Source organism: Artemia sp. Qi Xiang Cuo, chromosome 19 (assembly GCF_049724085.1).
Source record: "Artemia sp. Qi Xiang Cuo chromosome 19, ASM4972408v1, whole genome shotgun sequence".
In the NCBI taxonomy this organism is placed as follows: Eukaryota; Metazoa; Arthropoda; class Branchiopoda; order Anostraca; family Artemiidae; genus Artemia; species Artemia sp. Qi Xiang Cuo.
Window position 1 is genome coordinate 31,308,353 of NC_142812.1, and position 23,513 is coordinate 31,331,865.

At 37.9% G+C, this 23,513-nt stretch overlaps 1 protein-coding gene across 1 annotated transcript in view; it reads right to left on the bottom strand.

Annotated features, from left to right (window-relative positions):
- Positions 1–23,513, bottom strand: part of LOC148940727 (uncharacterized) — a 93,945-nt gene that overhangs the window by 18,835 nt on the left and 51,597 nt on the right. The window contains exons 3-4 of the mRNA XM_089104721.1: positions 5,088–5,219; positions 3,577–3,870 (exon numbers count right to left, since the gene is read on the bottom strand). Coding sequence (XP_088960847.1) covers positions 3,577–3,870; positions 5,088–5,219 — 426 coding nt within the window. The remainder of the gene's footprint in view (positions 1–3,576; positions 3,871–5,087; positions 5,220–23,513) is intronic.

Consider the following 23,513-nt stretch of genomic DNA (forward strand, 5'->3'; position numbering starts at 1 on the left):
AGAGGGTAGCGGAATTATGCAATTGCTTTTTATGACTAATTTAATTCCGTAATGCCAGATTTAAGATACATGCGTTGGTCAAAGAGTTACTGTGGCTAATTTTCTAGGTCTGCAATTATTGGATCTGGCATATACTGTTCTTGAACTAGGGCAACTTAAGGGGCATGGAAAAAAATCGCTTCCAACATAACGAGGTGCACTGAATGGATACCAAACGAAATATTCAGAAATAAGAAAGCATTGTATTTTTTACTTCTACAAGAGACTTTTTCAGTTGAAATCTGCAGCATTTATGGACAATATTTTTCAGCCTGGACGTTCTAGTCCTTTTGTACGAAAATATTTGAACTTAACATGACAAAAGCAATCATCGCAAGTAAAAAAAAAAGATAGAAGAGTTATACTTCCCCCATCGCAATGAAACTAAGATTTACCAACAACTAATCACGTTCCAGTGTTTGAATTACATGTAATAAGCAAAAGTCTTTAATGACCAAACAACCACACAAAAGGCCCTTCAAGATAATGTTGATTTTAACAATTTAGCCCCCATTGCTAGAAAATGGGGAATTTAATAGAAAATTCAAACGATTAGGACAATGTTTGGAAATAGACTTGGATGAATAGGATTTAGTTTGACTTAAAAAATACTTCCCAGCTGAGATTTGTCACTTCAGACATAATGTATCCTTGTGTTCATGTGTTCACTGAAATCATCTTTTTGTATTATATTCTTCAGTGTTCCTTTTTCGTTTATATTGTCTCGGTGACTACTACAGAAATTGGTATAATATTCAACCATATAACCTTTAACAATGGCTTATTGTAAAGTCGTGTCCACTCCCATATAAGTAAGACTATACTGATAGGTTCAAGTGATAGCTCAACTCAGAGATCTTGTAAACTGTTTACGCCCCATAATTGTATAGCGGAAGACCTGACTGTACTGAAAATGCCACCCTGAACAACAGAAAAATGACTCGTCTTATGTTTTAACGTCTACAAATATCTAAAAAAATCTTCAAGTTTGAACTTAAGGGGATAAGGGCTTAAAGTTTTTAGCACTAGAGCCTTGTCTAGTGTAGATTCTTCATGTCATAAAAGACAACCTCCCGTTCATAAAAAAGAATTGTCATATAATTTTAGCTTCGGCCACCCAATAACATATTAGTGGCTTCCCTGTGCGGCCCAGACTTTAGTAATACCACCAACTTGCACACATAAATTTGTCAATTCATTAAACAGAATAGACACATCTTTATTTCTAGTTCGTGCTTTCTGTTCTTTGTTTTCAAAAATTTAACTGGCCAGCTTTTTTTGGTCTACCTTGCTGATAATAGTAAAGGCCTTTCGAGAGAACTACGAAGAATGGATTTTCATTAGTTTTCACTAGCTCTTAATATTTTTACACCTAGTATTTGACTCTAGAATAAATCAATAAAAGCAAATATCACAGGAAGTAAAAGAGTAAGGCGAAAAAAGAGGAGTAAAGAAAGTAGCTGACCAATTGATATTATGTCAACAATATCGTTTCATCTATTTTTCTAATTGATCAAATTCAAAGCTTTCCGATTTTATATCCAGCGATATAGGAAGGTTTCTCCCAACTTCCGAGAGTCGAGACTTGAGATACCCATCTTAAAGTCCTGTACCCATGCCTAGCGGCTTGTATTGATCCAGCTAGTCTTCAATTTTCAGTAACACAAGCAGCAAGGTTAGCCCTCTTACCGTTGTGAGAGCAACATTCTAACGGATACGCTGTTTTATGACCAAATAGTACATCGGCGATAACCAAATTACGGTTCGTGCAGAACACTAGGAGTCCAATACTACAGTTATTTTTCCTCTCTGCCTTAAATCGGCCAGAGGTAGGATACCCATGTCGCTATGTAAGCCGATCTGGGTATTAAGATCTCACAATAAAACCCTCATATTTCTTCCTGGGATCTCATCTATTTATTCCTGCATCAGTTATGCTAAATACATCGGAATTACTATTATCTCCGTCAATTGCTTTTACAGTGTTGTATGACTGAAACCTTACTCTTTTCATTCACAAAACGAGCAAATAGAATTCTGTTATAAACATCTTCTAAGCATAATCAGAATCACGCAGATACTTCCTTAATCATCTTAAGCCCTACTCACAGCCTAAACGTCCCCTCGTTCCTGCCTGAATTAATGAATTCTATATCACCTCATTTAAAATCTATTAACCACGTGAGATAAACCTTCAACTAAACCTCTGATAAATTGCAGTTCAAAACAAGACACTGTAAATGTCAATATTTCAGTCAAAATGTCCATACGATAGTTACATTTAAGATTATCTGAAAGAGTGCTCCAAGGGCGGAATGTAGCACCAATCAGCTACCACTTCAGTCTCTAAGTGAGAGATTTTGAGTGGCCATAATGGCTGTTTTGAGCAAGTGGATCCACCATCCTTCCTCCGACAAGCCATCTTGACTAGTACCACCGTTTGCAAAGCCAATACGGCAAAGATGCAGAAAGATGGTACGGCCAGATTACCTAGAAGAGGTTAAACTCACACTGATTACTTGAAGAGTAGCTTTGTAAAACTCTGGACCCTGCGTGGAATTATCGCCCGTGGGAGGTTATCCCGACAAACTCTTTTGTAGATACCTTCAAAGAGAATTTCAACAGACACAATTCTAGGGGAAAAGGCTTGCATAAACAGTTGATATATAGTGGCATAACCTACCCAGCAAAAGTTTTAGCCTAGCATCATGAAACATGCCATAAAAACAACAAAGAAAAACTCCACAACATGTCGAAACGCCTGTTTCGCAGTTTTTATATTACTTAGATCCATAAAACATATGCATCTCTAAGCTTCTTCAAGCTTCGTTTCGATCGTCATATGCCGTGAAAACGAATAATTGCCATTACTAGCGGTATATCTTCTGCACTTCTGCTGCCACGAAATCTTTTTATGAAAACTCTCAAAATAATGCTTCTTTCTATACAGTATTTTAGAAGTAAAATGAAGTCAACCTTAACCTCATATACCAAGATGGGTGATCATCCATGAATGATTAGTCGACAAAACTAGAAACTTACATATCTTATATACTCATAGAGAAACTAAGCAAAATCTTCTGAGCACCATGACTAGCGGCATACCACTGTTAGTAGAGGAGGAAAGGCAAAATAAAATAATCAAACATTTAAAACATACTTCTCATCATGATGACTGTTAAGAAGAAAATATCGTTAATCTGAATAGTATATACCAAAATGAATAACTGGTAACTAATTATATACAAATTATGGTTCAGTTAACTTTATATCAGTCTACAAGGAAACTGTAAAATATCCCTTGAAAAAACCTTATACTTGGCTGATTATGAAAGAGCTGTTTAGATCACTTTCCGTGGTGTTTACAGAAATTTTTGTTAAGATAGAAAGCAAATAAAATTACTGTCATTTCAAGATTTGATTTTACGCCTCGGTACTTGGAGCAGATAAAGCGTTTTTTTTCGGAATCTTAAACCTCACAAAAATAAAGTAAAAAGAAAAATCCTGAATACAGAAGCGGTTATTTTCTATACCCACCTCGTCAGGCCTCAGTCCATTTAAGTCTTCTTGCTGCAAAGAATTCAGAACTTTTTCTTCTTCTTCAGGTGATCGTGTTATGCTTTCTGGAGGGAAGATTCTGTGGATTAATTCATACGGACTTCCTGGCTTTCCGGCATCTGATAAGAGTTGCACTTTTTTCGTCGAGCTCTCAACTTTTGGAGGAACTGTCACTGGAGTAGCTAACAACAAAGGAGTCTCGGTGGTTAGTTGATTGAATGCCTGTGGTGGAATAAATGGGCGATCTTGATGGATTGGAGAATCTGTTCCCGTCTGAAAGAAGAACAAGTAAACAAAAACACTTTCAAAACAATTACCTATTCACTGCAATATATAAAAAAAACTTAACTTATGCAGAAGCAATTATGGCAATCAAGGAAGTGACAAAAGTATAAAATAAGGATAAATAATGAAAGAAAATTTGTATAGTATCAATAAAAGGTAAAACAGTTAAATTGCAACAATGGACTCTTCCTTATTTTCATTCCTATCGGGACCTTCTGAAATTCATATTCTTAGAGAAACCAATATAGATGGCACTTGGATCAGAATTTTCCTTCGAATAAAGCTGGGGAGACATCTAAATGATGGCCTTCAGCTTTCTTAAGCTGGATCCACAATTGGACTTAAATTCGATTTGAAGCTTAACCAGAGACTATTCAGATTAATAAAAATTATGCAGCTGAACAATTTCTACCATACCCGTTCTTCTTCTGCCATCATAAAACACTATTTGGTAGGTCAAAGCGTTCAAATCAATCATATTCCCTCCTAAAGCCGGGTTTTGAGTTGAATTTGTAACATACTGATATAAAATCTAATTTATTGCCCTCCTCCCTCCCTAAGTCTAATTTATTTTTCCCTCCTCCTTAGCCATAAGAAATAACTATACATATTTAAGTGTCCATACACAAGGAAACTCATGCTTGCAGTGACCAGACTGTTACTGCTGCTGCTGTGAATTGTCTAGTTTCTGAGGTTCATCTCACAGAAGCAAAAAAAAGGCTATCTTACTTTTCATCTGAGAACTTAAAGCTACTTATCTATCACTCATGCATAAAACATCCAGAGCAAATGCCATCGGACATTTTAAGTGCACATTTATGTACACACCAAACTTTTATATAGCGAGTAAGGCACCAAAATATCGTTTTCAAAAGAAGATCTGATACAGGAAGAGGCGTGTTTTCAGGTACAAATTGTCATGAAAAAGTTTTTTTTTTAAGTTGAAGGAATTATCCTTCCCTTCATGCTAGTATGTAAACGATCTTATTTTGATGTTTAGAAAATAATTCTTGAGTTTTGGAGATAGACGGGATGCTAAAATATGGTAAATGAGAGCTCCTTCCTTTTCCCACTCCCCTACAGGAAAAAAATTGTCCAAAATGGGATTGCTTTGGTGATTTTGAGCATCTTTGGAGAAATCTTCTAACAAGCTCTTGTCAGAGGGTAGACCCTTTCATAGCTATGCTGAGAAACAAAGTTCATACCTCTATTAGCGACACCTTAGCAAAGCCAGGCCTAAACTGTCGCTTCGGGTGACTTACAATAGACGGTCTTATAGTAGTGCGAGTGCCTTCAAAACGATTCAGAAAATCTGGTGGCGGCGATCCTCTCGATACCTGAAAAACAAATAAACCAGTAAATTAGTTTAGTAGTGAAGTTATATGCTTACGAGTAAGACTCAGGAAGGATCCAAGTTCATTTTTTGTGCATATTTTCCTTTTAAGGACATAGAAATTCAGTGAGTTAAAAAATGGACACACTGAAAAAAAAAAAACAAAAACCCAAAATTGTTTATTTTGTGCATCAGGTTACTCAATTCCAACACCAAACTTAAGGCTATGGAAGTTTTGTACGTCAAAAAAATTGTGAGTGAGCTTTGAGCTTCGTTTAATGTCATAGGGACTCTTCAGCCCTTTTGCGCTTCGCAGCCTAACGTTGAGTAGGATATGCCAAGTCTTTTTTTCTACCGCAAAATTTCAGTTTTAAGCTTCGAAAAATATCTTATCCAATTGCAAATTTAATGGGTACGTAAAAGTAGGGCGAACAGATATTCCAATTTAAACCAATTTATTCTTTTCACCAGTTTAAACCTAGCCCACAAATCTTGGGGTTTGGACTAAAAAGACCTGTTACAATGCCCCCCTCCTTCCTCTGCATTCAGGGGTTTTCGACTAGTACCTCTCTTCTGCTACTAATCCCAGAGTGTGATCCAAAATTAAAAAAAAAAAAAAAAAAAAAAAAAACGAGAACCAAAATTAGACTGAGAATGGTAATTTGAAGCCAAATTTATTGCTTGATATTCCTGATCAAATTGATTACATGAGGAGTAAACCATAGAGGCAATACTCTTCAGGTTCTAAGGTTTGAAAACCTTGAGGTGGTTGCTAGTAAGTAAGAGGAAACGTTGAAATCTTTGGAGAGGTTTTGTGACCCATTTGGTGAAAAATTTCGGCGCATTGGGGATATATTTAGGGCCGTGAAATCAAATTTCTTAGGGGTTTTGCGACACGCTATGAAGAATGATCAGTGACAGTCCTGCTTGAGATCATAACAAGGCCGTATCCACGGGGGTAGAGGGTTTGACCCCCCTCCCCCCGAAATGTTTTTCCGACTCATAGAAACGTAACACAAGTGAATATAAACACATTTTTTATGCGTTTTTAATCTTTTTCGTAACCCCGCCTCCCCCCGAAAAATATCCTTTTGTAATACCCCCCACCGAAAAAAAATCTCAGATACGACCCTGGAGCAAAGCATGTAAGAGGTTTGAATACTAGCCTTTAGAAGCTCATGAATCTCAACTCATCTGAAACTAACCTTAGGACTTTTAGAATCAAGTTACCAAAGATAAAAATATATTCGGTTGAATTAGATTTTTTTTTTTTTTTTCGTACAGAAGTATCAGATTAACACAAAAAAAGAGACAAGAAGTTCAAGATCTAGATCCGTTTTTCTCAACCAGTGGGTCACAAACCTTAAAGGGGTTGTCTTAGTTTTTCTGAGATGTTACCAGTGACAAAGCCTGCGTTTATTGTGATTAGTCATCTACAATATTACACTCTTCTTATATTGCTTTCAATCCATTCGGATGAAAACTTGAGACCAAAGACCCAAGCACAAGACCACAAAATCTCAAGTAGCAGCAAATTTTCGGTTGGAACTGTTAGTAGGCCTACTATAGGACTATAGATGACGACCATGCATTGGCTCTGCCCAATACAATTATCCAATGTCTATCAAAAAGCGAAGAGTCTTATCTTATATTCAGCACAATCTGGATACGGTAAATATAGCTTGTATAGATAAACATTTCTTATTTTCAGAGACTCGTAGCTTCATTGATTCCCGGAACAATTTCTAAAGAAGACAACTGCTGCAGACAGTTTCCTCATTACGGTGCCCCTTTGGTGGTATGTGTATGAATAGCTTTAAGGGGTTTGTTGCTAGTTAGTGTCTTGTTTGATCCGAAAATCATTGCAGTACTATTGGTAGTCTGTCACCATTCGTCTTTTATAAGGCCAAATGGTCTCGCTACTCACCGGGAGAGAGCATACAAGACAAACTTCGTAGTATGAACAAGGTTGGTGGTCTGGTTGTGCCTGATAAATAGAATGGAGTTGTTCTTAGAAAGAGCGACTAGCCCTCTGTTAAAAAAAAGCGTATCTTAAAAGTATAGCAAGGCAAAATCTATCCCTTGGGGATAAATTTTTGGCTTGTCTAAAGGAAATGTAATTATTCAATTTTTTTCCGCTAAATGCCCTAAGTTGAGATATGGTGATTTGGTGTGAATGATTATATTTAACGTTAGATGGCCCCTCTACCACTTTCTGTTGAAGTTGTAGAGGACCCGCTTTAAATGACAAAAATGTAATGCGCAGAATTTTTCTTTGCGTAGCGTATTAAGTGCAGGAGGGGGTGGGGTAAATTTGTTTAATAATTTACGTGAAACAAAGCAACCTAATAATCACATTTCTTTTCAAAGCACAGTCACTAAACAAAAGAGGCTAACTTATAATAAAGCAGATGTTCCTGAAAGTGCCATGAATGAGACAATGGAAAACTTAAATATCTAAGCTTTTATTCCAATAAAATTAACTAATAATTTTGTTTCTATTTTATTTTTTGCCTTTTTTTTTATTTTTTATGTTCTTAGTAGGTATTTTTTAGTAGTATTTTTTCTTAGTATTTTTTCTTTTCTGAATCCTGTTCGATTAAAGTTGGTGTTAAATTTTTGTTCGGTTTTTCCTATTTTAGCCTTTTTCTTTACCATATTCAATTAGTTTAATTGACTTGGATCATGTGTTTTTGAGTTGTTCGATACACTTAACTGAAATTGGAGTTTTGTTTTCAATTCAACGCAAGAATCGCCAAGACCTTTTCCATCCTAGGAAGACTCAACAAGATCTGGCGTAACCCTGTAGTCAAGCGCCACACAAAGAAACAGATACTCAATACATCTGTATGCTCAGTCCTATTTCCCAGAAACTTGGCCAACTGATCACACGACTTTGAATATATGGGTACAACTCAAGCCAAAGCTCAAATCAAACTCGTCGCTGCTCACTACCGGGTGTCCTGGCGGAGGATGGTGTCTGCTCTCTCAGCCCTGGTGCCAAGTTGGTAGGGGAATCAAGTAAGTAAGTACTCTTCACTAGGAAAATAATGCACAGTATTTGCAAAATAAACCTTGCTTTGAGATGTAAAAAAGAAGCCACTTGTCTTTTTCAAAATGCTGCATTGTTAAATACGGCTTGATCGCTATACCATTTAGATTATGTACAGAGTGGGGGACTTTGCAAGCACTTGTAGTGTTCCAGGGATTTTGAAGCTCCCTGCAGCCCCTTTCTTCTATCAATCTTAGAATTATTAAAATGTCCTGGATCATTTCCATAGACTAAATTGGTATCAGGTTTAGAAGACAGATGTGCTATGTCAGGGCATACGTACGTCAGATTTGGCTGGCATACTCTCTGCCATTACCGTTGCAGCTTTAAGCATCTATAGTGTATGAGCTTGTCGAATCTTGGTTTAAGGTCAGCCAATCGACTTTGACCAATCTCCTGTCAAAAGTTGCCTGATACGAGATTTATATCAGCTCAAAAAACCAGAAGAAGCTTTTATAGATTCTATCTGAATAAATCCAGAATAAACCTTTATGTGAAGAATAAAAATAACGATAAAGCGATAAAAAAGAAGTTTAAATTATTTGTGTCTTTTTTAACATTCAGGAAACTTGAGAGGAGCAATTGCCTCTAATGACCCCCCCCCCCCTCCCTACGGTGCGCCCTTAGCATAGAGCGTTTACGGTGCGCCGTTAGCACAATGCGTTTTGTGCAATGTGGTTTTTTGTGCTGAATCTATGAAACCCTCTAAGCTCAAACGCCACTTAGAAACAAAGCATGACGAAAATGGTGGAAAAAACCTGGATTTCTTCAACATGAGACACCCTTGAAGAAGCAAAAGCTAGTTTTTTGTAAAACTTGAGTGGGCTGTTTAAATATCCAAACCTATCTGTAGTTCGGGCATCATTTGAAGTTACTGTAGAAGGTTGCAAAAAATAAAAAGCCCCAACATCCTCATCAAACCATGTTGTTTGTTAAACTAGGTTGAATGTGTTCTTATAGAAGACAGTGAAATTAGAATGATGGGCATATCTTTGTTTAAACAGCACAATACACAGACAAATTTTGGACATGTGATAGTGATAGAACCATGGATGTGATAGAACAAATAGTATAAGGCAGAAAAGTTTGTATAGTTTTGACGCGATGGAGCACCAGCCATGCTTTGATCGAGGCCCGGCTTTCAAATGAACCAAAACAGCTTGCAACCCAAGCAAAGGGAATGTCCTACATTATTATATAGTACATAATAATTATTCCCCGATTTTTATTTTCTAGCACTGAGAAAATTTTTAAGGTTTATAGGGTACATGTGATACAACTCTTCTGCCCAGGTGCACGCCGGTAATCGATGATAAGCTCAACCACTACCCCAAACATCTGGTCAAAGGGGATGGCAGCGCTTTCGTGCCCTTGGGATAATGTTCCTTTTTAGGTCTCTTTATATTTAGTACTCCAAAAAGACATTTTGGTGAGAGGCCAGGTCATACATACTACTTCACCCACTTTTAGCTTTTAGTCTAACTTTGATTTGAAAGTGGTACCTGTTCATTGCCTGCAAGAGCGGAGCTTTCTACTCGAAAGCGGAAACATGGTTCGAAGAAAAGAAAACTTGTCGAAACTGCTCCAGATAGTCCTTTCAGAAATAAAACCATTTTTGGGGCCCCAGACAAGAATTAACGTAACTTTTCATAATGTAATGCCACATTCACCAGCTCAGCTTGAAGTTGACGCTTTCCTAAGAAACTGCAGAAGCTAAGCCCTTATGACGGTCTTGCAATAAACCGAAATGAATGACATGGAAAAAACATGAACGACAAAGCTAAATAATAATTTTTAAGTCATCGATCGTTTAAATTATTTCGTAAACAGTAATTTATCAAGCGCCATTCCAATGACGAATAGGGATTAAAAATACACAGGTGTTTTAGCATGTCTGAGAATAGGGAGGGACAGAGGGAGATAGAGTGCTTCCATGGCACAATTATAGGGCAAAGTATTACTAAATGTTTAAATATTTGTTGCTATAAATATTTTCATTAGGTTTAAACTTATGCGGTATCATAAATCACGTGCTGAAGAATTAAAATAATTCAAGGGAGATCAAGTAGTCGTAGCCAGAATTTTTCATTTAGATATCGACGAAACCATACAGTACCAGGTGTTCACATCCACGAAAAGGGAAATGACTAAATAAATAAACAAGGTGAAAGCTTGTTCGACTTGTGAAGTATGTAGCCACGGAAATGAATCTCACCGTTCAATTTGAAGTTCTAATACCTTACACCTAATAGGCGAAACGCTTACGCCTATCGACAGAGAAATATTACACTTTGGCCAAAAAGTTCAAAAACTAAAACTTGACCATAAAAAAAAAGTGAAACAAAAAAAAAACACGTGGTTCCACTTCTAGAAACGTATTCGCAAAAGAAACTGTTCATTTTACACCACGAAGAACTAAAGTGGATTAAGTGGTGTCATGTAATGATTTATCTTGTATTCTTGTGGAGAAAGGCACTCATCAAACAGATCGTGGTAACGAACTATTAGTAAGGAGTGACTCGGCCCAATAGTAAACGAAACTCTAAAAAAAGGAATTTTGATAACAATAGATAAATTAAAAGAATTATGCTGACTCCAAGCATAAAAAATTCTTTAAGTTGAATGTCACCCATCAAAATCACACCTTCAGATTCAGCATATCATTTTGTAGAGGTTTCAAGCTCCTATCTATAAAACATGGAATTTTGTATTTGAATTTTCGTATTTCTTCGTAATTTCGTATTTTTGTATTTGTATTTTCGAAGAAAGTGCTTATTTGTTTGGCTGATCGTATCGAACCAATGGTCCTAGAAGATGGAGAGAGAGAGAGATAATTTGAACATATTTCAAACATGCTAGTGCCCTTTTTAAGTGACCAAAAAGATTAGAAAGCAGCTAGCTTCCCTCCCATGCCTTTTTTCTCGAAATATATCCGATAAAACTTTTGAGACAGCCATTTGAGTCAGCATAGCTGAAAGGTCCAATAACTATGCCTTTGGGTATAAAACAACCCCCTTAGTCCCTAAAGAAAGGGCTGTAAGCTGCGCAAGCTGCCCATTGTTCACATCACAGTTTATAGACTTATCCAGTAAGTTTATCGCAGATCATTTCTGGTCTTCATTCTCGGTACGAACAAAAAGCTCCTCCCACTTATTTCTACATTAATGGGTTAGTCTGTTTCCTTCAATCAATGAGAAATGGTTACAAAGTGCATTATTCGTAATAGCGGGTTTCCACTTGTTTCGTGTCCAAGAGAAATCTGACTTGTCTATCCGTTAAAAGATCTAATGCCGCTTATGTTTATATCTGCAAAAACGTTCTCTGGAGCACTCGCACCTTGGTCCGGGTTTTTATAATGGGTGAGATAGGGTATGATCATACTGCTAATTCTATAAACTGTGGTAGTATTTGTATAGGGGAAATATGCGGATTTTCTTTAAGGGGGAGGGGTATTTTCTGTGAGGGAATATGTTCAATGGGGAGAATTTTCTGTGGGGAGGAAAATTTTCAGGGGAAATTTTCCAGGGAAAATTTTACATGGGGGGGGGGGGATTTCCTGGCATGATAAGGTCAGAAATCAAATTTAAACAGAACAAGTTTTCTAACTGAAAGTAAGAAGCAACATTATAAATTAAAACGACCAGAAGTTACTCCGTATGCGAGGGGGTTGTCCCTTCCTCATCCATCGCTCTTTACACTAAAGTTTGACTTTTGTCTCAATTTCTTTAAAACAATTCCTGAGACACGAAGGCAGTTAAATCTGAATGAAAAGAACTTCTAAAGAACTTTAAGACTTTAGCGTAAAGAACGAGGACGAGGAAGGGGCAGCCCCCTCACACACGGTATAATTCCTGATCTTTTTTTTAATATTTGTCCTTACTTTAAGTTGAAAACGCTAGTTTTTTTAATTCAATTTTAGTACAGATTAAATTCAGAAAGATGCATTCACGTAGGACAATAACTGGGGAACATAACGAAAAACCAATCTTCGACTCTTCCACCGAACTTTTAATCTTAGGAGGGTGTATCCAGGGATTTAGATGCATATGTCAACCTAGATGCACTGTAATAGCATACATGCATTTGGTAATTAAAAAAAAATATTCAGCTTAATTTGAACTATTGTCTCGCGAATGACTGGCAAAAGACAAATGATTAAGATATGACCTAAAGACCAATTGTGATTAACACGTTAACAATCCAGGCTTCTGATATTCCATCGCTGTCCTCTGATGATTAATTTACTTTAATAAATGGAAAAAACTATATTTTTAAAAAGATTTCCCACAAAGTTACATAATTGGCCAAAAAAGTAAAGCCCAACAGCCGGGTCAAAAACCCGTGCACAATCTGACTAAAAGCTAATACACAAATTAACTACAAAATCACGATTTTCTTAGTCTTTGGCTAAGTATGCGTTAACAAATAAATGACTTCTGGCAAATCTTACTATTGCACGGGTAGAAAATTTTAGTGAAAAAGACTACTCCCTTCTGTTCAAAACTTTGTAATTTTAGTCGGTTTTGCTATTCAAGATTAAATTGCCACATTAGAATTTAGTCAGAGAAAGACGTATCCAGGCGGGTTAGGGGGTTTGGACCCCCGAAATGTTTGTCTGACTCGTAAAAAGGTAACAAAAATGAATATAAACGAGTTTTTGCTCCGTTTTTAAAAGTTTTTTGTAACCACCCCTCCCCCCCCCCAAAAAAAAGATCCTTCTTAACCTCCGAAAAAAAAAATCCCGGGTACGACCCTGTCAGAGCATCATGGGTCAATTGAATTAAGAGGAGAAAACCTTTCCAACAGATCAAATTTAAGAGTCAGTCACTTCTGCAGGTCTGAGCTCGAATTTCAACCCCTAATTCCAATTACCATCAGTTCATTTTCTGTAATGGAAACGACAGGAAAAGGTTATTTTCGCCACTGCCCAAAATCGTATCCAGGATTTTTATTCAAGGGGAGTTGTTGTTTTTTTTTGGGGGGGGGGGAACAAAAAACTTCAAAAGACACATAAAAATTTTGTTTATATAAATTTTTGTTACGTTTTTACGAGTCAGACAAAAATTTCAGGGGGGGAGTCAAACCTGAACCACTCACTCCTGGATACAGCCTTGCTCATCCCCTCATCTTTTTTTTTACCGTTTAATTTATATAGCTGTACATGCTATCACGCATTACAAAACTGGGGATTCAAATTCTAATTTTTTGGCCCCCAAACTCTAATGATTTCCTAATGGGCACGAAGACAACATCGGGCAAATACTTAATATTGTACTAAAATCTAGGTCATCAAAGGGTTTATCGTTAGTATTTGATGATGTGCAGCACAGGCATCTTTCAAAATAAAATATATTGGCTTAAAAAAAAGAAATAAAAATATCAAGACTGTATGAAATCAATAATTTTAGACATATGGAACAGACTAAATACGTAAATGCTTAGTATTGCACATCAAGCTGTGGCATTTAGAGGAAAGTGGAGTGTCCCAGGCCCATTAAACGTCACTTAATCATAGAATCTTGTATTCGCATTTAAAATTTATAAGAATTTGATGAGTACATCCTTAACTATTTTTCTGGAGTGAGCTTATCGAGCCGTAAGTAGCAGAAGATCTGTTCGGTACTGAGCTCAGGAGCTTCTATTGCTGGACGAACCATGTACCTGCCTTTCTAGAAAGATGAGCAAGAATAAGTACTTTTGCTTGAATTATCTCCTCTTGAAGACTATTCCAGAAAACCTTTCTGGCTTAAAATAACAAGGATAAAACAAATCAATCCGATAAGAAACTCGACAGAACTAGAAATATTCTGTTTCAGAAGAAGATGACTTTCCAGAACGGAGGAAAGAACAGGAATTCTAAATATTTCACAATCTAAATGGAAGGAAGATAGATTATGATTACCTTTTTTGATTATTTTCTTAATAGTTTTTTTAATAGTAATTAATTTTTTTCCTATTACGTTACTGAAACTAAAAACTAAACATCTCATCGCCCAGAGAAGCCTGATACCCCCTGAAAAATTAGATTTTGCTCGTCTCTGTAATTTTTTCTGCAGGTCTTGAGTACGAGAGGCATAATTTTCAAGCCAGCTTGGAATAGCACATAGTTTTTTTAATTGACGGAACATCCTATTTCATAGTGTTTAGCATGAAATATCACACATTACCATGAAAGTAATATCACACAAGAAGTGCATAAAAATCACCCATAGAATAATAAAAAAAGGACAAAAACATGTTGTCAGCATTGGCTCTTTTATGTTACTCTAGCTAGGTTTACAGATGAATTGTTTTGACATACACAGTGTGATTTGATTGCTATCTGTTTGGCATTGTGAGATAGATCTTGAAAGTGAAAGAGAAGACTTATTTTGAAGCTGTTATTGTCTAATTTATCCAACCAAATGCTAAAATGTTGTAAAATGCGCCACGAAGCATCAGACGTTATAGACTAGTAAAACAAAGATTTTTAATAAATGCTCATTCTTAATGAGCCCGTACCGAATTTCGCTCCACCAATTTTTTGGGGGAACAGGATCTATGGTATTGAATTAATCCAGTTAATAGTCCAATTATGTATCTTGAATTATACTGAGCATCTTACACATACACGCTATTTTTTTTAGCTTCCAAGGAATAACTCGAAAACATTTTTTGTTTCAATATGATGAATGGTATCACACGGGAACCAATAATAAACCGTTCGATATCTTAGAGGAGCGTTAGATAACTCCACTCTTAAAACATATTCCGGAATTGATAACACGAAATGGTTATCTAATCTGAAAGCAAGAAAGTTATTAATTTTGGAAGGGTCCAAAGTTCATACACCCTCTTTAGGATTAGGCAAAGCCAACGACAAGAAATTTGATGGCATTGAATCTAAAAAATGTAAATCTGTCATTCTCTGTCATTTTTTAAAGATTGATCAGTCAATTAGGAATTCAAAGAAGCTTTCTTTTCAGTTACAATTATTAAGACCGTGCGAGTTGGATGACTAGGAAAATAATGATAAAAATGAGGCATTTTACAAATAAAGACGCAGAAAAACTGCAAAGAATTCGGAGTGTTTCGACCATGCTTTTGAAGGCTTTCCTTGGCAAAGACAAACACAATACGACCAAGTCTTATGCTCTTTATGTTGCTGCTGAGGGAGGTTCATGGTGGTGATTAGAAATATTTACAATTATTTATAGTTTTTCTGTGTCGTTCACGCTAAATTTCTTGATGCTAAATCACATCCAGGGTTGCCACCGGCTCGAGAAAAAAAAATCCACGGCAAGCAAGTGCATTGTCAAAGAGAATGAAAATTTGCCGATCGCATCGCTCGCGGTGTTACCTTTCGGCGTATAGATGCTCCTAACGTACTAAACTCGTAACGCCGAAACGACGATTTTATTTTTTCTCTTCCGAGTCCCGAATGATGCAAGATTCTGTGTCCGGTGAGATCTGGCGTCGTCATTGTTGCAGAATTTTCCACTTTTAACAAATTAATCCATTGTCAATATTTTATCCAGCTTAAAAAGGGAATTCGATTCCACCCTGAAAGAATTCTCATTGAAATATATCCCATTGCACACCTAAACCTCAAGTGGGCAGGTCAAAACTTGTAAGTCTTACCAATCCATTAAAAACACAAAAAGGCTTAATTGCTCTATTTCGAAATAAAATTATCTTTACAGTCCTGAGGTTTTCGCAGTTTTATAAACTACCTAAATTTACTGAACTTCTCACATATTAAGTTACAGCTGAACAATATATCGTAAGCACACAGAACAGAACATACGATCAGAGACCAAAAATCAAAATAGAATATTTTTACCTTATTTTCCATCACTATGGTCATTTAACTTTATTTCAGCGTCCAAACATTGGTGATCTCTAAAAAATCTGATATTAGCTCATAGAGTAATAATCTACCAATTTATTTCAAAAAACCTTCAAATTATCTATTAGACAAGATGAATATTTAATATTTGCTATTTAGATCTTTTCATTTATATTGAACATTCTAATCTCGATGAGAATATGTCAGATAATAATGGGACGTGTTGAATATGATAGTTTTCTCATAGAATGATCACCGCAGCTTTCCCCGCTTTATTTCTGTTTATGGAGATATACGAAGGGACTGATCTACTACCCTCGACCTTTTTTTCTCTCGTTTTAATTCGATTAACGATTAAGGAGTCGAAGCTTTAGTTGTATTGATAGATATTTATTCTTGAACAAGGGGAGCAGCGTCTTGAAGCTTGCACTTCCTAATGCGAGTCTTCTTTTTACGTCGTCACCGAAACTATTGCCCGATTTTAGTAGCCTTCCTAGGTATACGAACTGGGTAACCGATTCAACTATTTCGCCGCTTACTACGACATGAACGGGAGATCGCCTGGGGTCTCTCTTTTTACGCATGCCTTTCATCTTCTTCGGATTAATGGTCATGCTGAAGCTATTTGCTGAGGATTCTAATTCAGAAGCTTGGGCCTGTAATCTAGGTAGAGTTTCAGTAAGCATATCGTGGTCGTCAGCATAAGCTAGGGCAGTGGTTTTCAAACTGTGGTACGCGTACCCCTTGGGGTGCACACAAATTTTTAGGGGGTACGCGGCCGGCCAAAAAAATAAAAATAAAACAAACCCTTTAACTCTAGGATTGGCAATTTTATTTATATTTCAGCTATAGTTTACTTAGTACCGGTAACTGAGAAGGGTACCTAAAATGTTTTGTGGTGAAAAGGGGTACTGTGTCTAAATAAGTTTGAGAACCACTGAGCTAGGGTGTCTATGGAGGCTCCGTATTGTTCAGACCTACTTCATTTTCTAGTAGGGATAGAATAGCGTGCAAGAACAGCTTGAATAGTTGGAGAGAAAGTATGCAACCCTGAAGCACAACTGAAGTCGTTGGAAACTATTCTATCTGTTCTTCCGGAGTCTGAACGTAGCTGTGGTAGTTCCCGTAACTTTTTTTTATAACGTTGATTAAGTTTTTTGGCACACCATAGTGTGCCAGAATGTGCCATAACCCGTTTCGCCAAAAAAAAAACAAAGACCTGCTTGAAATTAATAAATAATTGAATTATTTCTTTACCGACCTCAAGATACTTTACCCCAAGTTGTCTCACTACAAAAATCTGTCCGTGGTAGATCGTCCAGGACAGAAACCGGCCTGATAATCACTAAAGATGTGGTCTGCAATGGCTCTGATTCGTTTTAGGAGAATCCTTGTTAGATTTTTAGCTGGGTTGCTGCTGAGGCTAATGGACGATAGTTTTAGTAGTCGTTTCTTGGACCTTATTTATGGAACGGCACGATCATCCCTTTGGCCCATGCTTTTGGAAAATGACCTGTTGTCCAAACGGCAACTGCCACTTTATGAAGTATGTTGTCTAACATCGTAGAACCGACTTTAAGTAGTTCGGCAGGTATACCTTCAGGGCCTGGGGCTTTGTTATTCTTTAGCCTACAAATGGCATCTTTCATCTCACTAAAAAATAGGGGGGACCGCACTCCAGTTTGGGAAATCCTAATAGTACAGTAGAATTACACGTAAGAAGCGGATTCCATTTTTCTTCAAAATCGTTTTTCCATCTTTCATAAATGGCTTCAATATCACCAAGTGGCAGGGTTGCCACCACGATGGATTTATCCATGTTTACATGGATTTACATGGAGCCCCTCCCCAGTAACTTTTGATGAATTTGACCGTACTTCTTGAGTAAGCCGAAGAAATTCTTGGTCAATCTAAATTGAAAAATGGTGGGTATGCAACAAGCAGGACCGCGAACGTAAGGAAGTATGCAAGAGGATTCAACGAACAGTACAAAAAAGGTACGGGCAGCCCTCTGGAATTACGTACGAGGGAAATGCGAGTCTTGCGAAAATGATTTTAAATTAGGAAATAGTCACAGAATGTACAAAACAATCGAGAAACTCGCCAAAAAATATCAGCGGCTACCACGAAAATTTTGAACAAGGATGGTAGGCCACTTGGCAGGGTTACCACCACCATGGATTCATCCATGATTACATGTATTTTTCCCATGCATGGGTTGCTCCAAGTGCCATGGGTTGATCGATTTTACCAAGGAAATCACGAGTTTTACTTTTTATGCCGGAATTTTTTCATACCGGATAAAATTAACGTCAAAAATGGCACAAATAGCCATAAAATCTAAAAACTTTTTTTGAGCTTTATTGCCAAAATGGGTTTGTATGGAATGATAGATGGCTTTGTCAACGTACTAAAGATTTCAAAAGTTTCAGCATGGACAACATGCGATTTCTAACCACATCGCTTGCTTAAAGGGTTGTGATGGAATTGGATCGTCTCTACAGCTTGTCCTTAACATCTGATTTCTGATTCTCTGCTGTGGTGCCAAAAAAACTCTTATGAGACCCTGGTTTAGGTTTTAGGGCATACCTATTCGCCAAGAGGCATAATGGTCATAATCTGTAGAGAGGGAGTATAATAATAATAATAATAATAATATATTGAAAACCCGTCGTATACAATAAATGTACAATCATAGAGTATACAAAAATGCAAAAAGAGGAAACAAAAAGAAAACATACGAAAAGATAACAACAAAAGCAACAACTTCTTAAATAGTATACAAAATAGAACGAAAAGAGGGAACAGAAAGATAACAAACTCAAAAATTACAACAGAAACAACAACAACTTCGAAAATAGCAACAAGGACAGCAACTTCTGAAAGGAGAAAAAAAAGGGAAACAAGACGGAAAATTAAACAAGCAAACTTACCCACTCGTGCTTTAGAATTGTTGGTTTTGTTTTTTGCCGGCTAATAAGTGTCTCAACAGCTAGACTTGGGTCCGCTAGGTTGTAGCAACGAATCAGAAAACTATTTTTTGTTCAAGGTGGCAATTTTAGTAGGTACTTGGCAAAACGGAAAAATAAAAAGCGGATTTTAGACTTTTCACGGTTTGCCAATAATATGCCACACATAATATATGTGGCATAGCGGTAGCGTTGTAAATACTTGCCAGTAGTAGACGGTTAAATCTCAGAACGGATTTAACGATCAAATCATAGGAGCTGGAAATTCGTCGTTCAAGATGTGAGATCAGGAGGGAGCGGGTATGCTGTAATGAGGTACCTATTGGCAGCCCCAGATATACTATTTTATCAACTGGTTTTACTGAGCAATCACCTAGTGTGACATTAGTAGGAGGGTCATTCTTCCAATTGTAAAGCAAGAATTCCGACTTTTGGGAGTTAAATCTCAGACCGACTTTTTCGTAATTGGACTGCAGACATGAATATTTCTGAAAGGCGGTTAAGCGTCCGGCTGAGATTCAGCGTGTCATCAGCATAGCATACTAGGTAGATGTCAACAGAACTGAGAATGCATGATGAAGGACAGCTGTGTTTGAGGCTCAATAATTTAGTTGTTGAAGAAATTGGGGGATAAAACTGCCCCCTGACGGGCACCTTTACGGACTGGTATCAAAGCTGACCGTGGGGCTGGCGGAAGGCTTTTATCGGGAGGGAGCTTGAGTCGCACGCAAAGGCGAGAGTAAAGATCACGGAAAGCTCGAATGATATTTGAGTTCACTCCTCTTTTAGCTGACTTTATCAACATAAGCGCATGAATCAATGAATCAAACGCTCACTGCAGGTCTAAGCCATCGATGCTAGGCTTTCTCCTGATTTGTGTGCATCCATGAGTACATATGCAACGACATGGAGCGCTTCAGCACAACCAATGTCGCGTTGGAAACCGAATTGTCTTGGTGGACTACAACACAGTTTCTCAAAATCATCTACGAATAAAAGTTCAAATAACTTGCAAAGAGAAGTAGCAATCGTGATTGGACGGAAAGAGGAGCATTGCATGGCAATTTTTCCTTTTTTGAGGAACTGGCGTAAAGTCGCCAATTGAGAAAGTGGTTGGGACAATACCCTGAAATGAACTTTTGGGAGTTAAATCTCAGACCGACTTTTTCGTAATTGGACTGCAGACATGAATATTTCTGAAAGGTGGTTAAGCGTCCGGCTGAGATTCGGCGTGTCATCAGCATAGCATACTAGGTAGATGTCAACAGAACTGAGAATGCATGATGAAGGACAGCTGTCTTGAGGCTCAATAATTTAGTTGTTGAAGAAATTGGGGGATAAAACTGCCCCCTGACGGGCACCTTTACGAACTGGTATCAAAGCTGACCGTGGGGCTGGCGGAAGGCTTTTATCGGGAGACAGCTTGAGTCGCACGCAAAGGCGAGAGTAAAGATCACGGAAAGCTCGAATGATATTTGAGTTCACTCCTCTTAGCTGACTTTATCAACATAAGCGCATGAATCAATGAATCAAACGCTCACTGCAGGTCTAAGCCATCGATGCTAGGCTTTCTCCTGATTTGTGTGCATCCATGAGTACATATGCAACGACATGGAGTGCTTCAGCACAACCAATACCGCGTTGGAAACCGAATTGTCTTGGTGGACTACAACACAGTTTCTCAAACTCATCTACGAATAAAAGTTCAAATAGCTTGCAAAGAGAAGTAGCAATCGTGATTGGACGGAAAGAGGAGCATTGCATGGCAATTTTTCCTTTTTTGAGGAACTGGCGTAAAGTCGCCAATTGAGAAAGTGGTTGGGACAATACCCTGAATGAAGATAATCTGCATCAGGAAAGTTACATGACTAATGAGAGCGGGCCCACTACTTTTTAGATGGAGTGCGCTGATCCCGTCAATCCCGAAAGATTTTTTAGGTTTTAGGCGACAGATGGCCTTGCATACAGCTCCCTCTGTTACAACATAATCACCCTGAGGACAACTATCTAAGATGTCGTCCAACTCAGCTTCGTATCTTTCGTTGAGGGCTGGGTCAGGAGGCAAAAATTCTGACCCATAGTACGCGTACCATTCAGAATCATGGATAGCAGATGCGGACAAAGACTCATCGCTTTTAGAGGACAGAAAACGCCAAAGGAGAGAAGGATTAATTTTGGCCCTTGTAGATTCGATATCAATTATCTTTTTTCTGTGAGGTTTTAGCTCCTTCGCGAATTTTCTTTTTGTGAACAGGCGGATTGAATTGACTACCCCCAAACGGGGTTGTCCAAAAGAAATCCAAAGTTGAAGCCAAAATTTAGACTTAGCATGGGTATCCCCTAAACCTGGATTTTCAGACCAGCCAGGAAGGTTAGGGTGACGGGGTCTACTTAGAGGGACAGCAGCTTTTTCATCACAGCGAAGGGCATGGCCGATTTCTGCGCAATAAATATCGACTAATAGTTGTGTTTCCTCCTTTGAAAGAGCAGTTTATCTAGAGAGAAGATGGAAAAGGACTCTGGCGGCTTCTTCTTGAAATAAAACAGGGTTAATTTTACGCCAATCACGGCTAGACCTAGGAGGTGTTTTCGAAGTTGTTTGCGTTTGTGTATCTGAACTGTGGCAAGAAATCTCAGCTGAGAACTGTATTGGTAAGTGATCAGATATCTGAAAATTAAGCACAACCTTGACAGGTGAAATCCTGAGATTTGCGGACGTAACGACGTGATCGAGATATGATGTAGACATTGAGGTGTGTACGTGTGTAAAATTTAAATCTTTGCACTTGAGATCAAACTGGTCTCCAAAAATACTAAGCAACAACGTAGAACGTAAAGACCTAGATAAGAGCGGTTCATTCAAATCGCAATTGAAGTCACCAACTAATATGCATTGAAGCCTTAAGGATTTAATACGGTTAATATACTGAATGATATCACTAGAATAAGTAAAAGCACGCTCCGAACGCTCATCAGGGTAATTTGTAGGCACATATACATTAATAAAAACACAGCACTCAACACGAATCGCTAGAAAATTATCGTCGACTTCAAATACACTAGATCTTAGAGTCGAACGAACGAAAGTGGCAATGCCACCGGAGGGTCGCCCTTTTCCACTTAGCTGCTTCACTGAAACTGAATAAACTGATGCTGAATTATTAAAACTAAGAATACTTTTACTGCGGCTTGTGACGAAATATTTTTGTAAACAGACAACTTCATTTTGCTCAAATGCAGCATCTAAGATAGGAATTTTATTCGCGAACGAGCCATTTATGTTCCACGATAAACATTTAACTGCAGAAGCTTCAGATGTCATTTCTTTTGAGGAATACTGTTTGAGGGACATTTTACACTGTAACACGTGTGACTGCCGATTTTGCATTCAACGCGGAATGTCGGCTGTCTGCGTGGTTCATCGCGCGTAGAACGATGTACATTAAGGCACATCCAGAGCATAAAGGTTCAGCCGTACACTGGGAAGCGAGGTGACCGATCTTGTGGCAGTTATAGCATCGTCTTGGCAAGAACTTAAACGGATCAGCAGGTAGACGCTTGAAGCCGATAATCACCGAAACACTCAGAAATTGTTGGAGCTCACTGATAGTGTCAAAATACACTTTGAAAGAACGGTATTTTCCGCATTGTTCAGTCTTCATACTATTCGGGATTAGATTTTTTAGTCCTTCACAGTTTATATCCCCAGGGACATGTCGACGCACAGCTATATGCAGGGGTGCTCTAACAGCAATTTTGAGATCGGCCTTGGAAGATTTCGCTTTCTCAACGATTTTCGCTGCTGCAGCTTTCGACCTGACCACAAGCTTCCATTCGTTTGCAGATTTGCGAAGTTCGCTAATGTCATTTGCATTTTCACAGAAACTGTCTATGAAAGCTTTCCAGTCATTTGGGCCATTGAGTTCCTTGGGGGATTTTTTAAGGCAACAGAATAGGAAGGATCTTTGGGCTTGGACGTTTCAGGTGCACTAGGACTGCTTGTGAAAGTACTGACGGCTGGAGTGGACTGGGTAGCTAAAAAGCTATCAAGCTTCCTAGAGAGTTCATTTACTTTGGTAGTAACTGTTGCATTCACCGCATCTCCGATGACCGGAACCGAGCAGGGGTTAAAGATGAAAAATTTTGGCATGCTGACGCTATTTTTCGCAGCTGCTACTAGAAGTTAGCACATTTCAATGATGTCTTCATCTTTAGAGTAGGTCACAAGACGATTCGTAATATTCACCTCAGTATGAAGGATTTCTTTGCCTTTATAACATCTTCATGTGTTTAGACAGCGACACAAGCTTTTACGATACAGTCTAATTTTGTTCCGTCTGCTCTCGTAATAGAATTCAGTAACGGATTCAAAATATTTTTTCCCTTTCAGCCATCGTAGGTCCAAGCGTAATCAAATCTCAATGTAAAGTCGCAAAACAAAGACTTACC